This window comes from Salvelinus alpinus, chromosome 17 (genome assembly GCF_045679555.1).
Source record: "Salvelinus alpinus chromosome 17, SLU_Salpinus.1, whole genome shotgun sequence".
Taxonomy (NCBI): Eukaryota; Metazoa; Chordata; class Actinopteri; order Salmoniformes; family Salmonidae; genus Salvelinus; species Salvelinus alpinus.
In genome coordinates, this window is record NC_092102.1 from 6280910 (window position 1) to 6303331 (window position 22422).

The window sequence follows — 22422 nt, forward strand, 5'->3', positions numbered from 1 at the left end:
TGAGCTTATTTCAACTGTTGTACCCCATCAGTACGCCAAATAAGCTTTTATTACTCCAATGTTTAGAAACAATGTAAATCAACACTGTATAGCCTCAAAACATGGTTAAAACTATATATTTCTAAATATATATTGTTCTATAATCACTAGCTTCTAGAACTCTTGTCCCCTTGGAACGAGCCCAAATAAAACTAATCTCCAATACGGAAAAACATGCAGTCAAAATAAACTGTGATCCATGGCAAGGCACTGGCTAAACGCAAAACACAAATATTTTTGACTGCCCACCCTTGAGACAATCAGCAACCAAGTTGTCCTTACCAGAGACATGTCTGATTTCAAGAGGAAACTCCTGCAATATCTGTATTAACTTTCCACCTCACTGTGGAGCTTCTCTTTTCAGAGTTCACTAGATAGGCATGTTGTTGGATCTGGGCCCAGTCCCCAATGTCTTGCTCTAGTACATTTGGGTTGGCACATCTGAGAATGAAGCCCGATATTCTAAAAGCAGGGCAACATTGTAAATATAATTGTACCCAAAAATTGTCAGTTGGTTGCATAAATAATTATGACTAAATGTTACATGAATTGTAAATATAAAATATCAAAACCAAATGTACACCCCTTTGTTAATATGTATTGGCAATAATTAACTTAATGGTGAGGCATGGAATAATAAAACATGTATCTTTTGTCAGGCTGAATGTTTGAAATATGAGGTGATTTGAGTCATGCTTCTTCAGTAGTGGAATAAAGACAATTAGCACTTGGATGTTGTAAAGAAATGCTGGAGTGATATATAATTGATTATAGACCAATTTATTATAGTGCGTTTATTATACTGTGGCTGCAAGTACATAGAAAAAACGACCCCCAAAAACATTTTCAACTACAACCAAACACATATTGGAAGTAAAATCATTTGAACATATCATGTTGAAATCAATTGACAAGGGGAAAACATTTAGGGTTCTACATTGTGACATCATTAAAATACTGCTTCTACAATGTTTAAACATTCTACATTGTGACATTTTTTCATTGATATCATGAAACAACTCCTTCATGTATGTATTTTCTGATATTTGATCAGAGATCTTTTATCAGATTATCTCTGGTCACAGCGAAAATATTTCTCTCCTGTGTGTGTTCTTTGGTGTCAGTCAGAACGCTAGATTTAATAAAACTCTTCCCACATTGACCACAACTATAAGATTTCTCTCCTGTTGTGTGTTCTCTGGTGTAATGTCAGATGGCCAGATCGAACAAAACTCTTCCCACATTGATCACAGCTATACGGTTTCTCTCCTGTGTGTGTTCTCTTGTGTGATATCAGGCTGGTTGACCAAGTAAAACTCATCCCACATTGAGTACAGCTAAAAGATTTCTCTCCTGTGTGAATTTTCTGATGAATTGTAATTTTTTAAATATTTTTTATTTATTTCACCTTTATTTAACCAGGTAGGCTAGTTGAGAACAAGTTCTCATTTGCAACTGCGACCTGGCCAAGATAAAGCATAGCAGTGTGAACAGACAACACAGAGTTACACATGGAGTAAACAATAAACAAGTCAATAACATGGTAGAAAAAAAGAGAATCTATATACAATGTGTGCAAAAGGCATGAGGTAGGCAATAAATCGAATAATTACAATTTAGCAGATTAACACTGGAGTGATAAATCATCAGATGATCATGTGCAAGAAGAGATACTGGTACTGGTGTGCAAAAGAGCAGAAAAGTAAATAAATAAAAGCAGTATGGGGGGTGAGGTAGGTAAATTGGGTGGGTAGTTTACAGATGGACTATGTACAGCTGCAGCGATCGGTTAGCTGCTCGGATAGCAGATTTTTAAAGTTGTTGAGGGAGATAAAAGTCTCCAACTTCAGAGATTTTTGCAATTCGTTCCAGTCGCAGGCAGCAGAGAACTGGAAGGAAAGGCGTCCAAATGAGGTTTTAGCTTTAGGGATGATCAGTGAGATACACCTGCTGGAGCGCGTGCTGCGGGTGGGTGTAGCCATCGTGACCAGTGAACTGAGATAAGGCGGCACTTTACCTAGCATAGCCTTGTAGATGACCTGGAGCCAGTGGGTCTGACGACGAACATGTAGCGAGGGCCAGCCGACTAGGGCATACAGGTCGCAGTGGTGGGTCGTATAAGGTGCTTTAGTAACAAAACGAATGGCACTGTGATAAACTGCATCCAGTTTGCTGAGTAGAGTGTTGGAAGCTATTTTGTAGATGACATCGCCGAAGTCGAGGATCGGCAGGATAGTCAGTTTTACTAGGGTAAGTTTGGCGGCGTGAGTGAAGGAGGTTTTGTTGCGGAATAGAAAGCCGATTCTTGATTTGATTTTGGATTGGAGATGTTTGATATGAGTCTGGAAGGAGAGTTTGCAGTCTAGCCAGACACCTAGGTACTTATAGATGTCCACATATTCTAGGTCGGAACCGTCCAGGGTGGTGATGCTAGTCGGGCGTGCGGGTGCAGGCAGCGAACGGTTGAAAAGCATGCATTTGGTTTTACTAGCGTTTAAGAGCAGTTGGAGGCCACGGAAGGAGTGTTGTATGGCATTGAAGCTCGTTTGGAGGTTAGATAGCACAGTGTCCAGGGAAGGGCCGGAAGTATATAGAATGGTGTCGTCTGCGTAGAGGTGGATCAGGGAATCGCCCGCAGCAAGAGCAACATCATTGATGTATACAGAGAAAAGAGTCGGCCCGAGAATTGAACCCTGTGGTACCCCCATAGAGACTGCCAGAGGACCGGACAACATGCCCTCCGATTTGACACACTGAACTCTGTCTGCAAAGTAGTTGGTGAACCAGGCAAGGCAGTCATTAGAAAAACCGAGGCTACTGAGTCTGCCGATAAGAATATGGTGATTGACAGAGTCGAAAGCCTTGGCCAGGTCGATGAAGACGGCTGCACAGTAATGTCTTTTATCGATGGCGGTTATGATGTCGTTTAGTACCTTGAGCGTGGCTGAGGTGCACCCGTGACCGGCTCGGAAACCGGATTGCACAGCGGAGAAGGTACGGTGGGATTCGAGATGGTCAGTGATCTGTTTGTTGACTTGGCTTTCGAAGACCTTAGATAGGCAGGGCAGGATGGATATAGGTCTGTAACAGTTTGGGTCCAGGGTGTCTCCCCCTTTGAAGAGGGGGATGACCGCGGCAGCTTTCCAATCCTTGGGGATCTCAGATGATACGAAGGAGAGGTTGAACAGGCTGGTAATAGGGGGTGCGACAATGGCGGCGGACAGTTTCAGAAATAGGGGGTCCAGATTGTCAAGCCCAGCTGATTTGTATGGGTCCAGGTTTTCCAGCTCTTTCAGAACATCTGCTATCTGGATTTGGGTAAAGGAGAAGCTGGGGAGGCTTGGGCGAGTAGCAGCGGGGGGGGCGGGGCTGTTGGCCAAGGTTGGAGTCGCCAGGAAGAAGGCATGGCCAGCCATTGAGAAATGCTTGTTGAAGTCTTCGATTATCACGGATTTATCGGTGGTGACCGTGTTACCTAGCCTCAGTGCAGTGGGCAGCTGGGAGGAGGTGCTCTTGTTCTCCATGGACTTTACAGTATCCCAGAACTTTTTGGAGTTAGAGCTACAGGATGCGAATTTCTGCTTGAAAAAGCTGGCCTTTGCTTTCCTGACTGACTGCGTGTATTGGTTCCTGACTTCCCTGAACAGTTGCATATCGCGGGGGCTCTTCGATGCTATTGCAGTTCGCCACAGGATGTTTTTGTGCTGGTCGAGGGCAGTCAGGTCTGGAGTGAACCAAGGGCTATATCTGTTCTTGGTTCTGCATTTTTTGAACGGAGCATGCTTGTCTAATATGGTGAGGAAGTAACATTTAAAGAATGACCAGGCATCCTCAACTGACGGGATGAGGTCAATATCCTTCCAGGGTACCCGGGCCAGGTCGATTAGAAAGGCCTGCTCGCAGAAGTGTTTTAGGGAGCGTTTGACAGTGATGAGGGGTGGTCGTTTAACCGCAGACCCGTGGCGGATACAGGCAATGAGGCAGTGATCGCTGAGATCTTGATTGAAGACAGCAGAGGTGTATTTGGAGGGCAGGTTGGTCAGGATAATGTCTATTAGGGTGCCCATGTTTACGGATTTAGGGTTGTACCTGGTGGGTTCCTTGATGATTTGTGTGAGATTGAGGGCATCAAGCTTGGATTGTAGGACTGCCGGGGTGTTAAGCATATCCCAGTTTAGGTCACCTAATAGAACGAACTGAAGATAGAAAGGCGGCAATCAATTTACATATGGTGTCCAGGGCACAACCAGGAGCTGAGGGGGGTCTGTAACAGGCAGCAACAGTGAGAGACTTATTTCTGGAGATTAATTTTTAAAATTAGAAGCTTGAACTGTTTGGGCATGGACCTGGAAAGTATGATAGAACAATCTCTGCAGTAGATTGCAACTCCTCCCCCTTTGGCAGTTCTATCTTGATGGAAAATGTTGTAGATGGGGATGGACATTTCTGAATTTTTGCCAGGATTCAGACACAGCAAGGACATCAAGGTTGGCGGAGTGTGCTAAAGCAGTGAGTAAAACAAACTTAGGGAGGAGGCTTCTGATGTTAACATGCATGAAACCAAGGCTTTTATGGTTACAGAAATCAACAAATGAGAGTGCCCGGGGACACACAGGGCCTGGGTTCACCTCTACATCACCCGAGGAACAGAGGAGTAGGATGAGGGTACGGCTAAAGGCTATCAGAACTGGTCACTTAGTGCGTTGGGAACAGAGAATAAAAGGAGCAGATTTCTGGGCGTGGTAGGATAGATTCAAGGCATGATGTACAGACGGGTATGGTAGGGTGCGAGTACAGTGGAGGTAAACCTAGGCATTGAGTGACGATAAGAGATGTTGCATCTCTGGAGGCACCAGTTATGCTAGGTGAGATCACCGCATGTGTGGGAGGTGGGACAAAAGAGTTCTCTGAGGCATGTTGAGTGGGACTAGGGGCTCTGCAGTAAAATAAAACAATGATAACTACCCTAAACAACAGTATACAAGGCATATTGACATTAGAGAGACATAAAGCGAGGCATAAAGCAATCACAGGTGTTGATTGGGAGAGCTAGCTAAGACAACAACGGGTAAGACAACAGTTAATCAGCTAAGACAACAACAGGTAAAATGGCGATGAATGGACAGAGAGGGTCAGTTAACTACACACAGTTCGAGGCTGGGGTTTGAGGCTGGGGCTGACAGATAAACAAAATGGAGTACCGTGATTAATGAACAGTCCAGCAGGCATCAGCTATGTAGCCAAGTGATCATAGGGTCCAGTGAACAGCAATATATGAACCAGGGAAGCCGTTAGGTAGTCATTACTACGCTAGCCGGGAGATGAGCCTGGCTCGAGGCTAACTGGTGCTAGCTTCGGGACAAGAGCCTCACCGACGTCTGGCAAAGGCTGATTGAGGGCACATCAGACGGAATTGCGTCGGCAGACCGTGATGGATCGGCTGTGCTCCGTGTCGACAAAGGGTCCAGGCCAATTGGCAAAAGAGGTATTGTAGCTGGAGTAAATTTGTTTGCTAGCCGGGAGATGCACCTGGCTCGAGGTTAACTGGTGCTAGCTTCGGGGCAAGGGCGTTAGCCACTATAGCCAATCCGGTGCAAAGGTCCAGAATTTACGGCAGGAATCCGGTGATGTAGTGGCTTCTAGTCGTCTTAGTGAAGAGTCTGGGAGGCATCAGCTGTGTAGCCGAGTGATCATAAGGTCCACTGAGCAAGCCGGGAGATGGGCCTGGTTCAAGGCTAGCTTCGGGGCTGGGCCACTCGGTGGCAGCTAGCTAGCTGCGATTATCCGGTGTAATGGTCCAGAGCTTACAGCAGGAGAACGGTGATGTAGTGGAGAAAAACAGTCCGATATGCTCAGGGTTGATATCGCGCTGTGCAGACTGGCATGTATTATCCAAGCTAAAAGCGGCTGGTGTCTGAGCTAAAAAGGTAAAGGCCGCTAGCAGTGGCTAACAATGACTAAATAGCTAGTAGCTAATTAGCTGGTTAGCTTCTGATGGCTAAATAATACATAGTTCGAGTGCATTTCAGAATACAAAAAAACTGTCCGACAGCAAGATCCCGTATTTAAGTTGAAGTTCATCATATGACAAGCGTAACGTTATGACTATAACTACTGTTCCCTGAAGGAGGGAAACTAGGTACAACATACTATCAAATCCACGCCTCGCTGGAAGCCCCGCCTTCCACAGGTGATGAGTGTGAGGCTTTATTGGATTTATTCCTTAAATTTATTACCGCTCTTCACCGACCCAGGAAGGTCGGGGACAAACAGTTGTTGTACCTCGTTTCCCTCGTTGAGGGAAGTGTAATTATAATCAAAGTTACACTCCCTTTCAGTCCGTCAACTTCGGTACAACATACTATGGGGAAATACAATCATTCCCCAACCGACACTAAATGAAACGGCCTATGGCAGACCGCCCAGACCTGACCCTACAAGATGCGTCAGTTTTGTCAATTTATTCATTGTCTTTTGTTTGAAACACTCCTGTCAATGTTGAGTAAGGACGCACACCCGATTACCCATATAGAAGTAGGATTAATCTATCTGGCCTGCACACAAATGTAGGTCTATAAATGTGCCCATTTGGGGATGTCTGATAGTATTTCTCATTGTCTTAACACTGAACCACTAATGAGTTGTGGAGCTTCTCAAAGTAACTTTTTCTTCACCTCCAAACAGCAAGTAAACAAAGTCTAATAAAAATCAATTGCGAATGACAATAGTTCCTCAAAGTATTTTCGTAAAATATTTCCAGCTCTCGCCCTTTCGATAACCACTCGGCATAAAAGGGAAAAATGTAATGCTCTGATCAAGTGGAAATGTCATAAAATACCTGATTACTTCTTATCCTTTGCACAAATAGCCTACAGCTGTGTCTGTCCATAACTCACTGGAGCAGGAAACTGAGGGCCTAGAATATTTTATACAATGTTGCCAGCTTGTTATCAGAGTTTCCTGACCCAGTTGATAGTTGATACAATGTTTCAAGTTTGTTGTAGACAGGCCTTGTGCAGCCAATGTGATTTCTAGGATAATTATTTTTATCAGGATATTTTCAGAATGCAATGTTTTTATTTGTTGGCTTTATGTAGGCAATTTTTTTTACATAGTTGGCCATGGCAATAAAAGTTACTTTTAGATTTGTATCATTTTCATTTAGATTTAGATATTATGTAGATTAATCACAGACAATCATTTTGAGATACTATTATAAATTAAATGAAACTGTTCCACGAAAATGTGCATATGAAAATCATAACTGGCACACAGATTGGCAGAAATGGTCAGATAAATTGGCACTCCAACTGGAAAAGGTTGCCAACTACTGGTGTAGTCTATTACTAGTCTATTAGTCTATATATCTGTAGTCTATTAGTCTATTACTGAAAACTTCAGGAGCAGAACGGCAGAATTTACGAAGTCCAGCAGCGGAGGGGGGACGGCCGGCTCCCTCTAGTCAGGTTATGTTGACGGCCGGCTCCCTCTAGTTATGAATTAGAGTCATTTGTGTGTCTTAATTATTTAATCAAACAGAATGCTTAACTTCACTAGGGTAGGGGGCATCATTCGGAATTTTGGATGAAAGCATGCCCAAATTAAACTGCCTGCTACTCAGGCCGAGAAGCTAGGATATAATAGCTAGCATATAATTAGTAGATTTGGATAGAAAACACTCTAAAGTTTCCAAAACTGTTAAAATAATGTCTGTGAATATAACAGAACTGATGTGGCAGGCGAAAACCTGAGGAAAATCCATCCAGGAAGTACAATTATTTTGAAAGGCTGTTTTTCCATTGAAAGCCTATCCACCATACAAAGACTTAGGACCCAGTTCACGATCTCTATGGCTTCTTCTACATGTGGCCAGTCTTTAGGCATTGTTTCAGGCTTTTACTCTGAAAAATGAGGGAGATACAGCACTTTCAATGAGTGGACAGCGGAAATTTACAGCCATGAGCCCAGCGCGTCATCGGGAGCACGCATTTCTTGTTTACCTTTTCTATTGACTAAGCTTTTGTCCGGTTGAAATATTATTGATTATTTATGACAAAAACAACCTGAGGATTGATTTTAAACATCCAGTTTCTATTAACTTTTATTGTACTTTTTTAGACTTTTCGTCTGATGTTGAGAGCGCGCATTGTGCCTTTTGATTACTGAACTAAACGCACCAACAAAACTGAGGGTTTTGGACATAAAGAGGGACATTATCAAACAAAACTAACATTTATTGTCTAACATGGAGACCTGGGAGTGCCACCAGATGAAGATCATCAAAGGTAAGTGATTAATTTTAACGTTTTTTCTGACTTTTGTGACACCTCTCCTTGGTTGGAAAATGGCTGTATGGTTTTCTGTGGCTAGGCACTGACCTAACATAATCGCATGTTGTGCTTTCGTCATAAAGCCTTTTTGAAATCTAACACAGCGGCTGGATTTACAAGAAGTTTATCTTTAAAATGGTGTATAATACATGTATGTTTGAGGAATTTTAATTATGGGATTTCTGTTGTTTTGAATTTGGCCCCCTGCAATTTCACTTGCTGTTGTCGAGGTGGGACGCTACCGTCCCACTGGTGCCAGACAGGTTAAAGCATCAGACAAGTTCAGTACGTATATTTGATTTTATAAAAACACATGGGGCGATTGGTAGAAAGAACAGATGAGTCTTGGTTGACCAAGATGTATTTTAGTTGGGGACAGCACTAGAACATGATTTTGGGGCTCCCGTGTGGCGCAGCGGACACTGCATCTCAGTGCTTGAGGCGCCACTACAGACACCCTGGATCAAATCCAGGCTGTATCACAACCGGCCGTGATTGGGAGTCCCATAGGGCTGCGCACAATTGGCCCAGCGTCGTCCGGGGTAGGCAGTCATTGTAAATAAGAATTTGTTCTTAACTGACTTGCCTGGTTAAATAAAGGTTACATTTAAATTAAAAATAGTGTTTCATGACAAACCATTTTTTACAAATCCGTCAAGGCACCAACTTTGAGAAGGGTTTAAAACAAAGGTTTCAAACCAATTCATGAATGTAATTGAATCTAGGTATGTCTTGCCTTTAATGTAAGGGCATGAAAAAAAAATGGCTGAATATTATATAATGACTTATCAACAGCTCTAATAATTTGCCTCCACAGGAAATCTTCACTGGCAATTCTAGAATATACTATATAGCCTAGAAACCTGGTTAAACTATCATTATGACATCATGGATGAATTCTAGAATATACTATATAGCCTAGAAACTTGGTTAAACTATCATTATGACCTCATGCATGGCCAGTCCTTGTATTCATAGTGTAGTGAATTCAGGGGGTAGCCCTGAGCTGAACTCAAACATGGGTCCAGCGACTGTCAAGTCAACACCTTATAACTGTTACGCCAAGATGTCTGAACTTCTTGACGAGGTCGCTAGGTGTTGGGTTAAGGTTTCTACAATAGCGTTCTCTATGAATTTGAGAGTGGTTACACTTCTCCTTCCCCCATCGCTCAGCTGTTTACCAAACCAAGTCTCTGGGCAGCCATTTTGTTGCTGTTTAAAAAACCCACACAACCCAGCAATCTGCAGTTCAAACAATAACAAATCTGTCATTCCACCACTGTTTTGGTCATAAGATGATTATGGAGTTGGAGAAATGTAACTACAGACAGACAGACCTATGGATGCAAGGACTGACCATCCATGATATCAACATTATAGTTTTAACCATGTTGAGGCTATACAGTGTTGATTTATATTGTTTTTAAACATTAGAGTAAAAAAAGCTTATTTGGGGTTCTGATGGGGTACAACAGTTGAACTAAGCTCATGAGGCATGTGTTATATTCTTCAAGAATCATAAATAATAAATATTTTAAATATTTTAATATCTACATCCACAATATGGATGTAGCAATTGCAGATTTCCGCTTTAACACCAAACATCAGTTCAACTGCAGAGTTTGTGCCTCTGATTTTAAGACAGTACTTACTAGTGTTAATCAGGGAACGGTTTCTCAAAACCATCTTATGGCTAAATTCATCTTGAGAACCATTGGATGCCTAAAGATGCGTTTGTGAAACCGGGCCAAGATATCCAGTTTCCTCCTCTTCTTCATTTTTCGATGTAACAGTCACCTCCCTTCCTCCTCTTTCACTCCATAAACTGCATCCTCCTCTCCTTTTACTGTAACCTCCTCCTCTTGCGTCCTCCTCTTCTTTCACAGTAACAGCCTCACCCTCTACCTCTTGTTTTACTGTGATATCCGCCTCTTCTTTAGCAGGAGGAGAGTAGCTTAGTGATCGCATGGTCGGGGATGTTAGCTAGCTAGGCTAATGCTAACTTAACCAGACCGCTAGCTGACTAATAACAACACCGTAAATATGAAATAAAATCAGAGAACTAACTAGACGACAGAAGTGGGTTTAAAACACAGTGGCTAATAAACACGAAAGCGTCTAAAGAGCTTTATTGGTTCAGCTATTTTGTCTAGCAAGCTACCGAGGTGTCTGACTAACTGTTGCAGCTGTTAAAAGAAGCGTTCTGTCCACTAGATTATACGTCACACTAGCAGCATTGCCTTAAAGTCTCATACCGCCGTCTGCTGAATGGAGTGGGTAACGCAGTTGAGTAAAATGTATAATTTATTTTCAGACAAAAACTTAAAGGGTAGGAATCAGGGACGTCGCTAGGCCTAAAATATTCATTACCCCCCCCCCCCCCCCCCCTAAATAAATCAATATCAGTCAATATATTTTTTCTGTGATTTCTTTTTTTCGTCAACCGTTCCATCGCATCTTAAACTTCTTACCGGGCCGGTACTAAGACCGGGGGAGGCTGCTGCTGCACTAGTGACTGTTAGACTTTCTTCAGCAAAGATGGCGGACAGAAATACTAGGAGAGAGGGGTACCCCTACACAGAACTGAACTGGATCAATGATGGCGAACAGAAATACTAGGATGGAAGCAAATGTAAGGGATCATAACTTCATAACGAATCATGCAGAAACATGTAACAGTATAACTGTACGTCTGTCCCCTCGCCCCGATACGGGGCGCGAACCAGGGACCCTCTGCACACAACAGTCACCCACGAAGCGTTGTTACCCATCGCTCCACAAGAGCAGAGCAAGGGGAACCACTACTTCGAGTCTCAGATCAAGTGACGTCACTGACTGAAAGGATGCTAGCGTGCACCACCGCTAACTAGCTAGCCATTTCACATCGGTTACATACAGTTGACAGGAATGTTAGTTAATGTAGAGACAAGCGATTATGCATTTTTTTATCGTTAAGTTCATTTACGAAAATCCTGATTTAGCAAGCTAGCTGACTAGCTAACATTATCCAGCTAGCTGGCTAGCTTTATGGGTGTTGTGACATGAGTATGAAATTGTCATTCTGGTTGTTTTTAGGGACTCCTGAAACAACCAGCAAACCAGGCTGTCATTTTGTGAAACAGTGGATGTATAGAATCTAGCTAGCTGAAGAATTTACTGCAAATTGAATGTACACTTTTGTAAGCTTGCCTTGTTGATATTTGCCATGCAGATAGATGAAATAACGTAGCTAGCTATGTTCTTGCTTATTGTGCAGTGGATTATTAAAATACCTGTATGCCTATGGATGTGTAGCTAGCTATCTAGCCGATCTGTGTATGGACCCAAACGTTTGGTATACATATTAGTTCAGAACCTAGCTATGAACCTCAGCTATCATAGCCAGTTGTATCAACTTCAAAACAGCCTGATTGACATTAATGAAGCCTATGGATTGAGTAGAATATAATATCATGTTGTACCAAGGATGCAAGTCGTGTAGTTATTACCATGCATGAGATCCCCACATTGTAGCCTGTACATTTAATACATTCACTGATCATGTACTCTACCTTGGCAAATAAAGGTGCTGTTCAAGTATGAATGTCTTTGAGATTATTTTTCAGTCATATCCAATACCAGGAGTATCAAATTCCAGTGTTTGAATGACGCTGTGTCTGAATGTATGTATTACAATTATACACTTCAACAGTGTTTACCAATCTTGGTCCTGGGATATCAATGTTTACACATTGTAACTAATAGACTAAAAACAGGATTTAACTAGTTAATTCATATATACAGAAATATAATGTTAAAAAACAGTACACTACACTTCCTACGCATCATGTAAATACTCTAAAACCGGTTCATCTCAACATCTAATGCCATTCATCTGCATTGATCTGATAAACACAGGATAGGTGGAGTATTTAATCAAATTACACTTCATTTCAACCAGTAGAGAATGTGAAACACTTTATTGAAAAGCTCATTATCCAAGTGTTATAAATACAAGTTCAATCTGTACTTCAATGCACATCTGTTGTGCATTATAAAAACAGAGGAAGAAAGAGGAGATGAGAGAGGTGTAAAAGACAGAAAGGGAAAGAGGTAAGCACATAGGAGCAGGGAAGGCAGCACATGATTAATGAATCAGTGCTACCTAAATATTCTCTCAGTTCATCACAATTACATAAGTGTCTCTAGTCGGCCCAAAGGTTATCTTAAAAGCAGGTGAGGTGGCGATGATGGGACTGGGGGTTGGCATCCTCTTACATCAAAACATATCTGCAGACGAGAGACCGATGGAGAGAGAGAACATGTTTAAGCCTTGTGTTTTTATTTTTTATTCTAACATTGTTAGTCATCAATCAGGAGGTGAAATGCAAAACTGACCTTGGATCATTAACTCTGGGTGTAACGGCAGCCTTCCCTCTTCACGAGAAGAGAGAATGTAGCAGGGATCGGACCAACACGCAGCGTAGCCAGTGCTCAACATGTTTAATTACGACAAATAAACGTGAACACTTACAAAACAAAATAACAAATGTGGCAAACCGATACAGTCCTTTCTGGTGCAGACAAAACACAAAGACAGGAAACAACCACCCACAAAATCCCAACCCAAAACAAGCCACCTATATATGATTCTCAATCAGGGACAACGATTGACAGCTGCCTCTGATTGAGAACCATATTAGGCCGAACACAGAAACAGACAAACTAGACACACAACATAGAATGCCCACCCAGCTCACGTCCTGACCAACACTAAAACATGCAAAACACATAAGAACTATGGTCAGGACGTGACACTGGGACTACTGCATCTATCTGTATTTCAATGTAAATCATATCTTTAATAATACTTCCTGTATAATATAAACTGACCTGGGATCATTAACTCTGGCACTACTGCATCTCTATCTGTATTTCAATGTAAAGCATCTCTTTAATAATACTTCCTGTATAATATAAACTGACCTTGGATCATTAACTCTGGGACTACTGCATCTATCTGTATTTCAATGTAAAGCATCTCTTTAATAATACTTCCTGTATAATATAAACTGACCTGGGATCATTAACTCTGGGACTACTGCATCTCTGTCTGTATTTCAATGTAAAGCATCTCTTTAATAATACTTCCTGTATAATATAAACTGACCTTGGATCATTAACTCTGGGACTACTGCATCTCTATCTGTATTTCAATGTAAAGCATCTCTTTAATAATACTTCCTGTTGACCTGACCAAGTGACCTCTCACATCTGATCATGCTGTGCCCTCTATGTAGCCAGTCCAGATGTGGGAGGGGTTCACCAACACAGCTGATATAACTAGAGGATTTAGGGAGAAGGGGAGAAAGGGATGAAGTGAAGGAGAGAGACTGTTATTGAGAAAATAAGGTAGTTAAAGTGACAGTGTTCAACAGGAATCTGTGTGTGGCCTCACCTGGTGTCCACACCACACTAAGTGGATGCAGAGTACTTTATGCTGAAAAACATTAACGGACACACAAGGACAAACAATATTGCATAGTTATAGAAATAATGAAGTGTCTTACTATTCTCCATGGTTGGCCCTCGTGCCTATTCTTTGAAGGTGGAAGAAGCCACAGTTATACACAGTTATACACCTGACCTTGCTTACTGCACAACACAAACCATCAATCAGATTGATACATGAGTGTGTAGGTTATAGGGTGTCTAATTGTTCTACATTTTTTTAATATGGGTGATTTTAAAATAGCCTGTTTTATTTTTGCACAGACATCACACCCTTACCTAAACAGCACCCTCACCTGAGAAGTAGAAATCAAAGAGAGAGAAATTAAGAATTGAATAACTGCAGTTGACATAGCTAAGTAAATGGAAGAATACTCTTACTGCAATGTGAATGGCTCTTAAAAGAGCCTTTGGTTGTGCATAGTGTAGTCTATGGTGTTGCCAGGGAACAGCACCCTCTTTGAAGAAGTAGGAGGTGAAGATCTCCTGCACACGGATTGCCTCTCTTGCTCCGTTGTTGGACCCCATCCTTGAAACATCCTGCAGAGCAACAGACTCCTCCTCTGGCACACGGCGGCGAGCTGCAGATCCTCTCCTGGTCCTCGTGTCCATCCTCATGAAGTTACGCAGGACAGTTAGCCTTCACACACCTGAATTCCTCCAGGAGGCAGTCCCAGGTGGCCCTGGTCACCCAACCTTGCAGTGCCCTACACGTTAACTGTAGGCAATCGTTTTGAAGGAATCTCCAGTTACAAGGTATCTGTAGGAATATGGAAGACAATGTAATTATTAGACTGTTACGTCACCAGGTCATTGTAGATTACTAAAGTATAATATCCCTGATAACAAATCATGATAACATTGGATTGATAAATGCATGGGCACACATATGTGCATGTGACAATAACAGGATCATATCAAGGATAGCATCACAAATGAATACATAAATACCACTTGAAGCTTGATTGATGAGTTGATCATTTGAATCAGTTGTGCAGTGCTAAGGAAAAACAAAATGTGCACCTCTTTGAGTCCCCAAGACTGAGAACCACTGCTCTTCATTGGGACCTCTTCATATGTAGACTGGCTTTCACAGCTCTCTTTGTCTGAGGACAGAAAACCTCACAAGAAACAGACTTCATTGTAGTCAAATTACACCACACTGAATATTATGTTACTATTATCTCCGTCCTCACTTCTAGGGACAGGAACTACACAAAAGTACCTGCCCTATCCAGAATAGCCTCCTCTCTCACTGACAGTTGGGGCTGCTATCCTTTCACCCTCCTCCATGGCTGTTAGCTAGCTACCTACAAATGCATTTGGAGTTTGTTTTTTACAGTGATAAATACATCACGATAGCTAATATGAAGTTAGGTAGTTGCTGATATTTAATTCACTTAGCTATCTATCTACCTATACAGTATTTGAAGTGGCGTCCCTTGCGTCATGCAGCCATTCCTCTGGGTAACCCCGCTGTCTGAAACGCTCATCCAGACAGTGGCTTGTTTGTCATAGTCACTCTGTGTAGTACAAATCCTGTGTATGCGACTTTATTGGCTGATGGGGAGGATATTTTTTAGGGGTGTAGGGTGGAAGTTGTCTCCGCGTGACAGGGAATTCCTGTCAATCGGCTTCCTGTATAGGTCTGTGCTAAAACCACCCTCCCTCCCTCCCTCTTAGTCAAAATGTCCCGATAACTTGTTTCATTCCATCAAAGGTGAGGGTGAATTTCAGATGTTCAGGAGTGGAAGGAGTGGAATCGATGAAGTTCCTCTGCTGTGCCCTGGAATAGATGGAACACGTCATCAATTAAGTATTTTCAGAGCCTGATAATCACGTTCTTCTCTAACAACCCCACATACAGATAGGGATAATTAGATGCTATTTTTAAACTACAATGACCATAATGACCTGCATGTTTACTTGTCTTGTCTATTTATTTTACACCTGCTATGTAAAAGAGACAGAAGAATACATGATGGTCAATGCTATCCGGGACCCTTGGGACATCCCTACCCTAACCCCTACCCTAACCCCTACCTTAACCATTTTAAATGTCAACTTCAATGGGCTAGGGACGTCCCAAGGATGTATCTCTACCTGAAAATACATGATCTAAGTGATTGATAATTGGTATTCAGCAGTCATAAAGCCTTATTTACTTTAAAGAACTAGTAAAATTGTGATTTTGTCAGACAGCATAGACAACAGCTCAACCCTTTATTGACTGACTGATCCATTCATCCTTCCATCCCTCCTCAGCCTTCCTCTCCTCTGAAGACCCAGTGAGGGTGGAGCTCAGTCAGAGAGCTGTTGAGGGACTGGTTAGGAAGAACACTTCTACAGCCAGAGAGGTGAGAGGTCACACAAGGTTTAGATGGTAAATATTTATATTCCCTTCGCGGTTCATCACGTCAGCAAAAGGGAATATGTTCCATAATCTATGTTTATTTACATTAGTGCAAGTTGTCCACTGATATTGGTGTAATTTCTCACCCCCTTTTGGCTGTATTTAAGTTAATTTCCCCTCAGGCACACATATTTGTTATTTGATATTATGAAGGTAATTTGGGTCAAATGTACTTTTCCCCACTCATTCACCCCATCTCTTTACATTGCTTATGCGTATTCGGAGGCCTGACTGAAATTCCAAACACAGTGCCCATCCTGGCAGATCTAAACCTAATTTAGCACTTTGTGACTTTTGTGCATCCAGACCTAATGCAGTTTGGAGTGATCAGAAGTTACATTTAGGTGCCAGGTGTAACTGAGGCCATAGATGCTCCATATCCATTCCTTTGAGTGTTTTTTTTAATATGACTAAATGTGTTTCTTTCTGTGTTGCAGGGGCAGTCAAGAAATGGAACAGCAAGGCGACAGAACATGACATAATCAGAGCTGTGGGAGACCACCTCAAGCCCGTGGTAGAGCCAGGGGTGGTGTTTACCACTCCACCACACCTTCAGTATGCTTGAAAAGTGGGGTTGATACTGTTTTTCATACTAAGATGGACCAAGAGTCTGTTGATTGATCGGTCATTGGGTTAATTTGTTTTGCAATATGTTCAAATCAAATCAAGCTTTTTTTATACAGCACATGTCAGACATGGATGCAACACAATGGCTTCACAGGAAACAACGAATAAAAAAAAGATTACAGAAATATTTAGTACACAACAGAAGACTAACAACTGAAAGACTAAGGAGCACCCTCAGGAAATGCCATTGATTAAAATATTAATTGGATGCAATATCCAACCCAAAATAGAAGCTTGTTTTTTAGCAGTTCTGAAAGACACTATGGGGTAGTCTACTGAAAATTGACTAGTAACAACAACTGGGACCTAAAAGACACCCACCATGAGACCCACTAAATCTGCCCAAGAAGAGGCAAACAAAAGAAAAACCCACACCAAACTTAAAGACAGGAAGCAAACCAAAAAGGTGGCACAACTAAAGGTGTTGACTCTCCACATCTATCAAGACAACTGGAGCACTGGGCCAGACACTCTTAAATAGAACCTGGACCAGCTCAGGTGAAACACCTTCCCACTAACGAGATGGACAAGCCAGTGCAGGTGTAACACATACTGACTAACGAGGTGACACCAATCAGTGAGCCCTACGTGCTAATGAGCTATACGTGCTAAAGTCCAACCTAAAAACATAAATGGAAAAACCAAAGACAACAAATATATCATTTCCCCCCCCCCCCACTAGCTTCTAGAATTCCCGTCTTCCTAAAACTCACTAGCTTCTAGGACTCTTGTCCCCTTGAAACGAGCCCAAACAAAACTAATCTCCAATACAGAAAAACGTGCAGTCAAACTAAATTGGGATCAATGGCAACGCACTGGCTAAACGCAAAACTTGTTGACTGCCCACCCTTGAGACAATCAGCAACCAACTCCTGCAATATCCATAGTAACGTTCCACCTCACTGCGGAGCTTCTCTCCCTTTTCAGGGTTCACTCGATAGGCATGTTGTTGGATCGGGGCCCAGTCCCCAATGTCATGCTCTAGTACATTTGGGTTGGCACATCTGAGAATGAACCCTGATATTCTAAAAGCAGGGCAACAACGTCAATATAATAGTACCCAAAAATTGTCAGTTGGTAGCATAAATAATTATGATTACTAAATGTTACATGACTTGTAAAGATGAAATATCAAAACCAAATGTACACCCCTTTGTTAAAATGTATTGGCAATAATTAACTTAATGGTGATGCATGGAATAATAAAACGTGTATCTTTTGTCATGCTGGATGTTTGAAATATGAGATGATTTGAGTCCTGCTTCTTCAGTAATGGAATAAAGACAATTAGCACTTGGATGTTGTAAAGAAATACTGGACTGATGTAAGATTGTTAATAAAATTGATTATAGACCAATTTATTATACTGCGTCCATGTGTATAGGCTGCAAGTACGTTGAAATTAAATCACTGATATCGATTAGGGGGGAAATCAGGTTGTACGTGCTGTTGAAACTAACACATGGAAAACTGGAGATATCTTTTACCTCACTGGTTAGAGGACAACCTGCAGAAGACAGTCAGCTAGTTTATGGGTCCCCAAAACTAAGAGAAACGCAACACTTATTTGTCATCACTCATATCAATTGTGCGAGAGATCCTGTTTAACATCCTGTTAAAAGTAACAGCTCAAAAACCACACGGAATCTGGGAGTAATGTGTACATCCCTGGTTAGAGGACAATTTGTAGAAAACAGCTCGCTACATTTTGAAGTGTTGCATTTTTATTCAAGTGGGTCACCAACGTGGTAAAGTGTAACAACTCTTTTTGTTTCTCACTTTGTTTAATCATATAAATAGTCCTCTTTCAATTCAGAGCCTGGATTTCCCCTGAGGCTAATATCCATATCATGCTGAAATCAATAGAACAGGGGACAAACGTTCAGGGTTCTACATTGTGACATCATTAAAATACTCCTACTACAATGTTAAAACATTCTACATTATGACATCATTAAAATACTCCTACTACAATGTTAAAACATTCTACATTGTGACATCATTAAAATACTCCTACTACAATGTTAAAACATTCTATATTGTGACATTAATTCATTGATATCATGAAATAACTCCTTCATGTATTTTCTGATGTTTAATCAGAGATCTTTTATCAGAGTATCTCTTCCCACATTGACTACAGCTATATCGTTTCACTCCTGTGTGTGTTCTCTGGTGGACAGTCAGAGAGCCAGATTGAACAAAACTCTTCCCACATTGAGTACAGCTAAAGTGTTTCTCTCCTGTGTGTGTTCTCTGGTGTATAGTTAGATAGCTAGATGTACAGAAACTCTTCCCACATTGAGTACAACTATAAGGTTTCTCTCCTGTGTGTGTTCTCTGGTGTAGAGTCAGATTTCTAGATGCAGCAAAACATTTCCCACATTGATCACAGATATAGGGTTTCTCTCCTGTGTGTATTCTCTGGTGCACTGTCAGATCTCTAGATTGACCAAAACTCTTCCCACATTGATCACAGCTATAAGGTTTCTCTCCTGTGTGTGTTCTCTGGTGTAAAGTCAGAGAGCCAGATTGAACAAAACTTTTCCCACATTGACCACAGCTATAAGGTTTCTCTCCTGTGTGTGTTCTCTGGTGTAAAGTCAGAGAGCCAGATTGAACAAAACTCTTCCCACATTGAGTACAGCTATAAGGTTTCTCTCCTGTGTGTACTCTCTGGTGTACTATCAGGCTGCTTGACCGATTAAAACTCTTCCCACATTGACCACAGCTATAAGATTTCTCTCCTGTGTGTGTTCTCTGGTGCACTATCAAGGAGCTTGACACAGTAAAACTCTTCCCACATTGATCACAGCTATAAGGCTTCTCTCCTGTGTGTGTTCTCTGGTGTATTTTAAGTTCTGATGAATATTTGCAACGTTTCCCACAGTCAGAGCAGCAGTTAGATTTCTTCCCTGTGGGTCTCTGCTGGTGTTTCTTGAGGTGTTCTGATCTGGAGAAACTTTTCTCTGCCTCGTCAGCTTCATGATGTTGTTGAGGCTCCCCAGAGGATCCACAATAGTCACGTCTCTCTCCTGTGTGAATGACAAAGTCATACAGATGGTTAAAGTCCCACAACAGCAGAAATCCACTGTTTTTTTTAGGTAAAAGGTGATGTCCAGAGCGTACCCATGAAGTTGTACAACAATTGACATGTGTTAAATTATTTGACAATTAAGACAGTGAGCAACAAGTCATATTTTGTTTTGTTTTCATATTATTAGTAACGTCAATGATTGTAGGCTAGAAATAATGTATTAAAGTTGTTGAAACTCTAAACAGTGTGCCAGATGACTTTTGGTCTCCAAAATAGGCCCCTTTCTATGTTTGCTAAAATTGGGCAATGCACACGCAATTTGATTGAAGAAACACCTCCCTGCTAATGAGGAAACCTCTAGTTATGGATGTAGTATATCTGCATGGAGCAAAAATGGTGAGCAAAGATTTTAGTTTTTCACAATGTATTCTGAATATTACAGCACAAGTTCGGGAGTGCTACTCAAGGAAACTCACATTAAGCTCTGTCGCTATATACTAATTCACCACTGTGGGGGAAAACTCGGGGGAGTTCTCATAGGCTGACAGCAAAAATAGCCTCCATTTACAGGTTGCTTATGAGTGCATTTCACACTACTTTTGGATTATAATTGTAAGGCTCGGTTGAATGTCCTGTTTGTGTTATTGTCGCAAATCAACTGCTTTATACTTATGTGGTACAAAGGTTGAACTAAGCTCATGAGGCATGTGTTATATTCTTCAAGAAACAATGGCTATAAATAAATTATTTAAAAGTACTAATATGGATGTAGCAATTGCATATTTCCCCTTTAACACCAAACATCAGTTCAACAACTATAGAGTTTGTGCCTCTGTTTTTAAGGCAGTACTTACTAGTGTTAATCAGGGCCCGTTCATCGTTAGAATCATTGGATGCCGTAAGATGCGTTTGGGAAACCGGGCCCAGAAATCCAGTGTCCTCCTCTTCAGCCTCCTCCTTTTTGGATGTGACAGTCACCTCCCCCTCTTTCACCCCAAAAGCTGCATCCTCCTCTTCTTTTACTGTAACATCCTCCTCTTTCACCCTGAACGCGTCTTTCACTGTAACAGCCTCAACCTCTACTTGTTTTTGTATTGTAACAGCCTCCTCTTCCACGACTTCCTCTTCTTTAGCAGGAGGAGAGTAACTTAGTGAACTCATGGTCGGAGATGTTAGCTAGCTAGGCTAATGCTAACTTAACCAGCCCGCTAGCTGACTAATAACAACAACACCGTAAATATGAAATTAAATCGGATAACTAACTAGACGACAGAAGTGAGTTTAAAACAAGGTGGCTAATAAACACGAACGCGTCTAAAGAGCTTAATTGGTTCGGCTAGCAAGCTACGGAGGTGTCTGACTTACTGTTGCTGCTGTTAAAGAAACGTTCCGTCACACTAGCAGCGTAACCTTAAATTCCCATACCGCCTTATGTTGACTGGAGTGGGTAACGCAGTTGAGTAAAATGTATATTATAATGTTCAGACAAAAAGTTAGACGGTAGGAACTTCCTGAATTGGAATTATCCCTCTACACACGTACTGCACTGGAATTATCCCTCTAGACATGTAGTGCACTGGAATTATCCCATTGGCTGGCAGAAACGTGCAGTTTAATTTTTATTGGGCCATCAAAGCTGGCTCAGTGATTTTTGTGATTGGTTACATTTCAGTCACATGTGCATACGGGGAGAGGGGTGTCTGATGTCTGCAGGTCAATGCAACTGAGAAATATGATCCTTGTCATTATTCTCTGTGAATATCAGCAGTGGGAATGATTGTGAAATATTTTGTTCATTTCATGAGAGCAACATAATAATGAATCATTTCTGAACAACCATTTTTTATTTAATGTCGATTAAGAATATCTTATCAACTTTATTTAACTTGGTGATGTTTCATTATAGAGAACATAACATGACAATACATGACATCTACAGTGGCAAGAAAAAATATGTGAACCCTTTGGAATGACCTGGATTTCTGCATAAATTGGTAATCAAATTTGATAATAAATAATAACACACAAATTATTGTATTTTTCTTGTCTGTATTGAATACATAATTTAAACATTCACAGTGTAGGTTGGAAAAAGTATGTGAACCCCTAGGCTAATGACTTCTCCAAAAGCTAATTGGAGTCAGGAGTCAGCTAACCTGGAGACCAATGAGACGAGATTGGAGATGTTGGTTAGAGCTGCCCTGCCCTATATTAAAGACTCACAAAATTTGTGTTTGCTATTCACAAGAAGCATTGCCTGATGTGAACCATGCCTCGAACAAAATAGATCTCAGAAGACCTAAGATTAAGAATTGTTGACTTGCATAAAGCTGGAAAGGGTTACAAAAGTATCTCTAAAAGCCTTGATTTTCATCAGTCCACGGTAAGACAAATTGTCTATAAATGGAGAAAGTTCAGCACTGTTGCTACTCTCCCTAGGAGTGGCCGTCCTGCAAAGATGACAGCAAGAGCACAATGCAGAATAC

General features: G+C 41.5%; 1 protein-coding gene across 1 annotated transcript; it reads right to left on the minus strand.

Annotated features, from left to right (window-relative positions):
* Positions 1 to 18107: 18107 nt before the first annotated feature.
* Positions 18108 to 21499, minus strand: LOC139542030 (zinc finger protein 180-like). Its single transcript, XM_071347004.1, has 2 exons — positions 20791 to 21499; positions 18108 to 19934 (listed from the first exon to the last, which is right to left on the minus strand). Exons 1-2 carry the CDS (start codon positions 21095 to 21097, stop codon positions 18961 to 18963), a joined length of 1281 nt encoding a protein of 426 aa, XP_071203105.1. The 5' UTR covers positions 21098 to 21499; the 3' UTR covers positions 18108 to 18960.
* Positions 21500 to 22422: the final 923 nt, after the last annotated feature.

Coding starts and splice junctions, on each gene's coding strand:
- LOC139542030 (XM_071347004.1), bottom strand. CDS start 21,097: ATGAGTTCACTAAGTTACTCTCCTCCTGCTAAAGAAGAGGAAGTCGTG. Junction 19,935..20,790: donor ACGGGCCCTGATTAACACTA/GTAAGTACTGCC, acceptor TCATTCACACAG/GAGAGAGACGTGACTATTGT.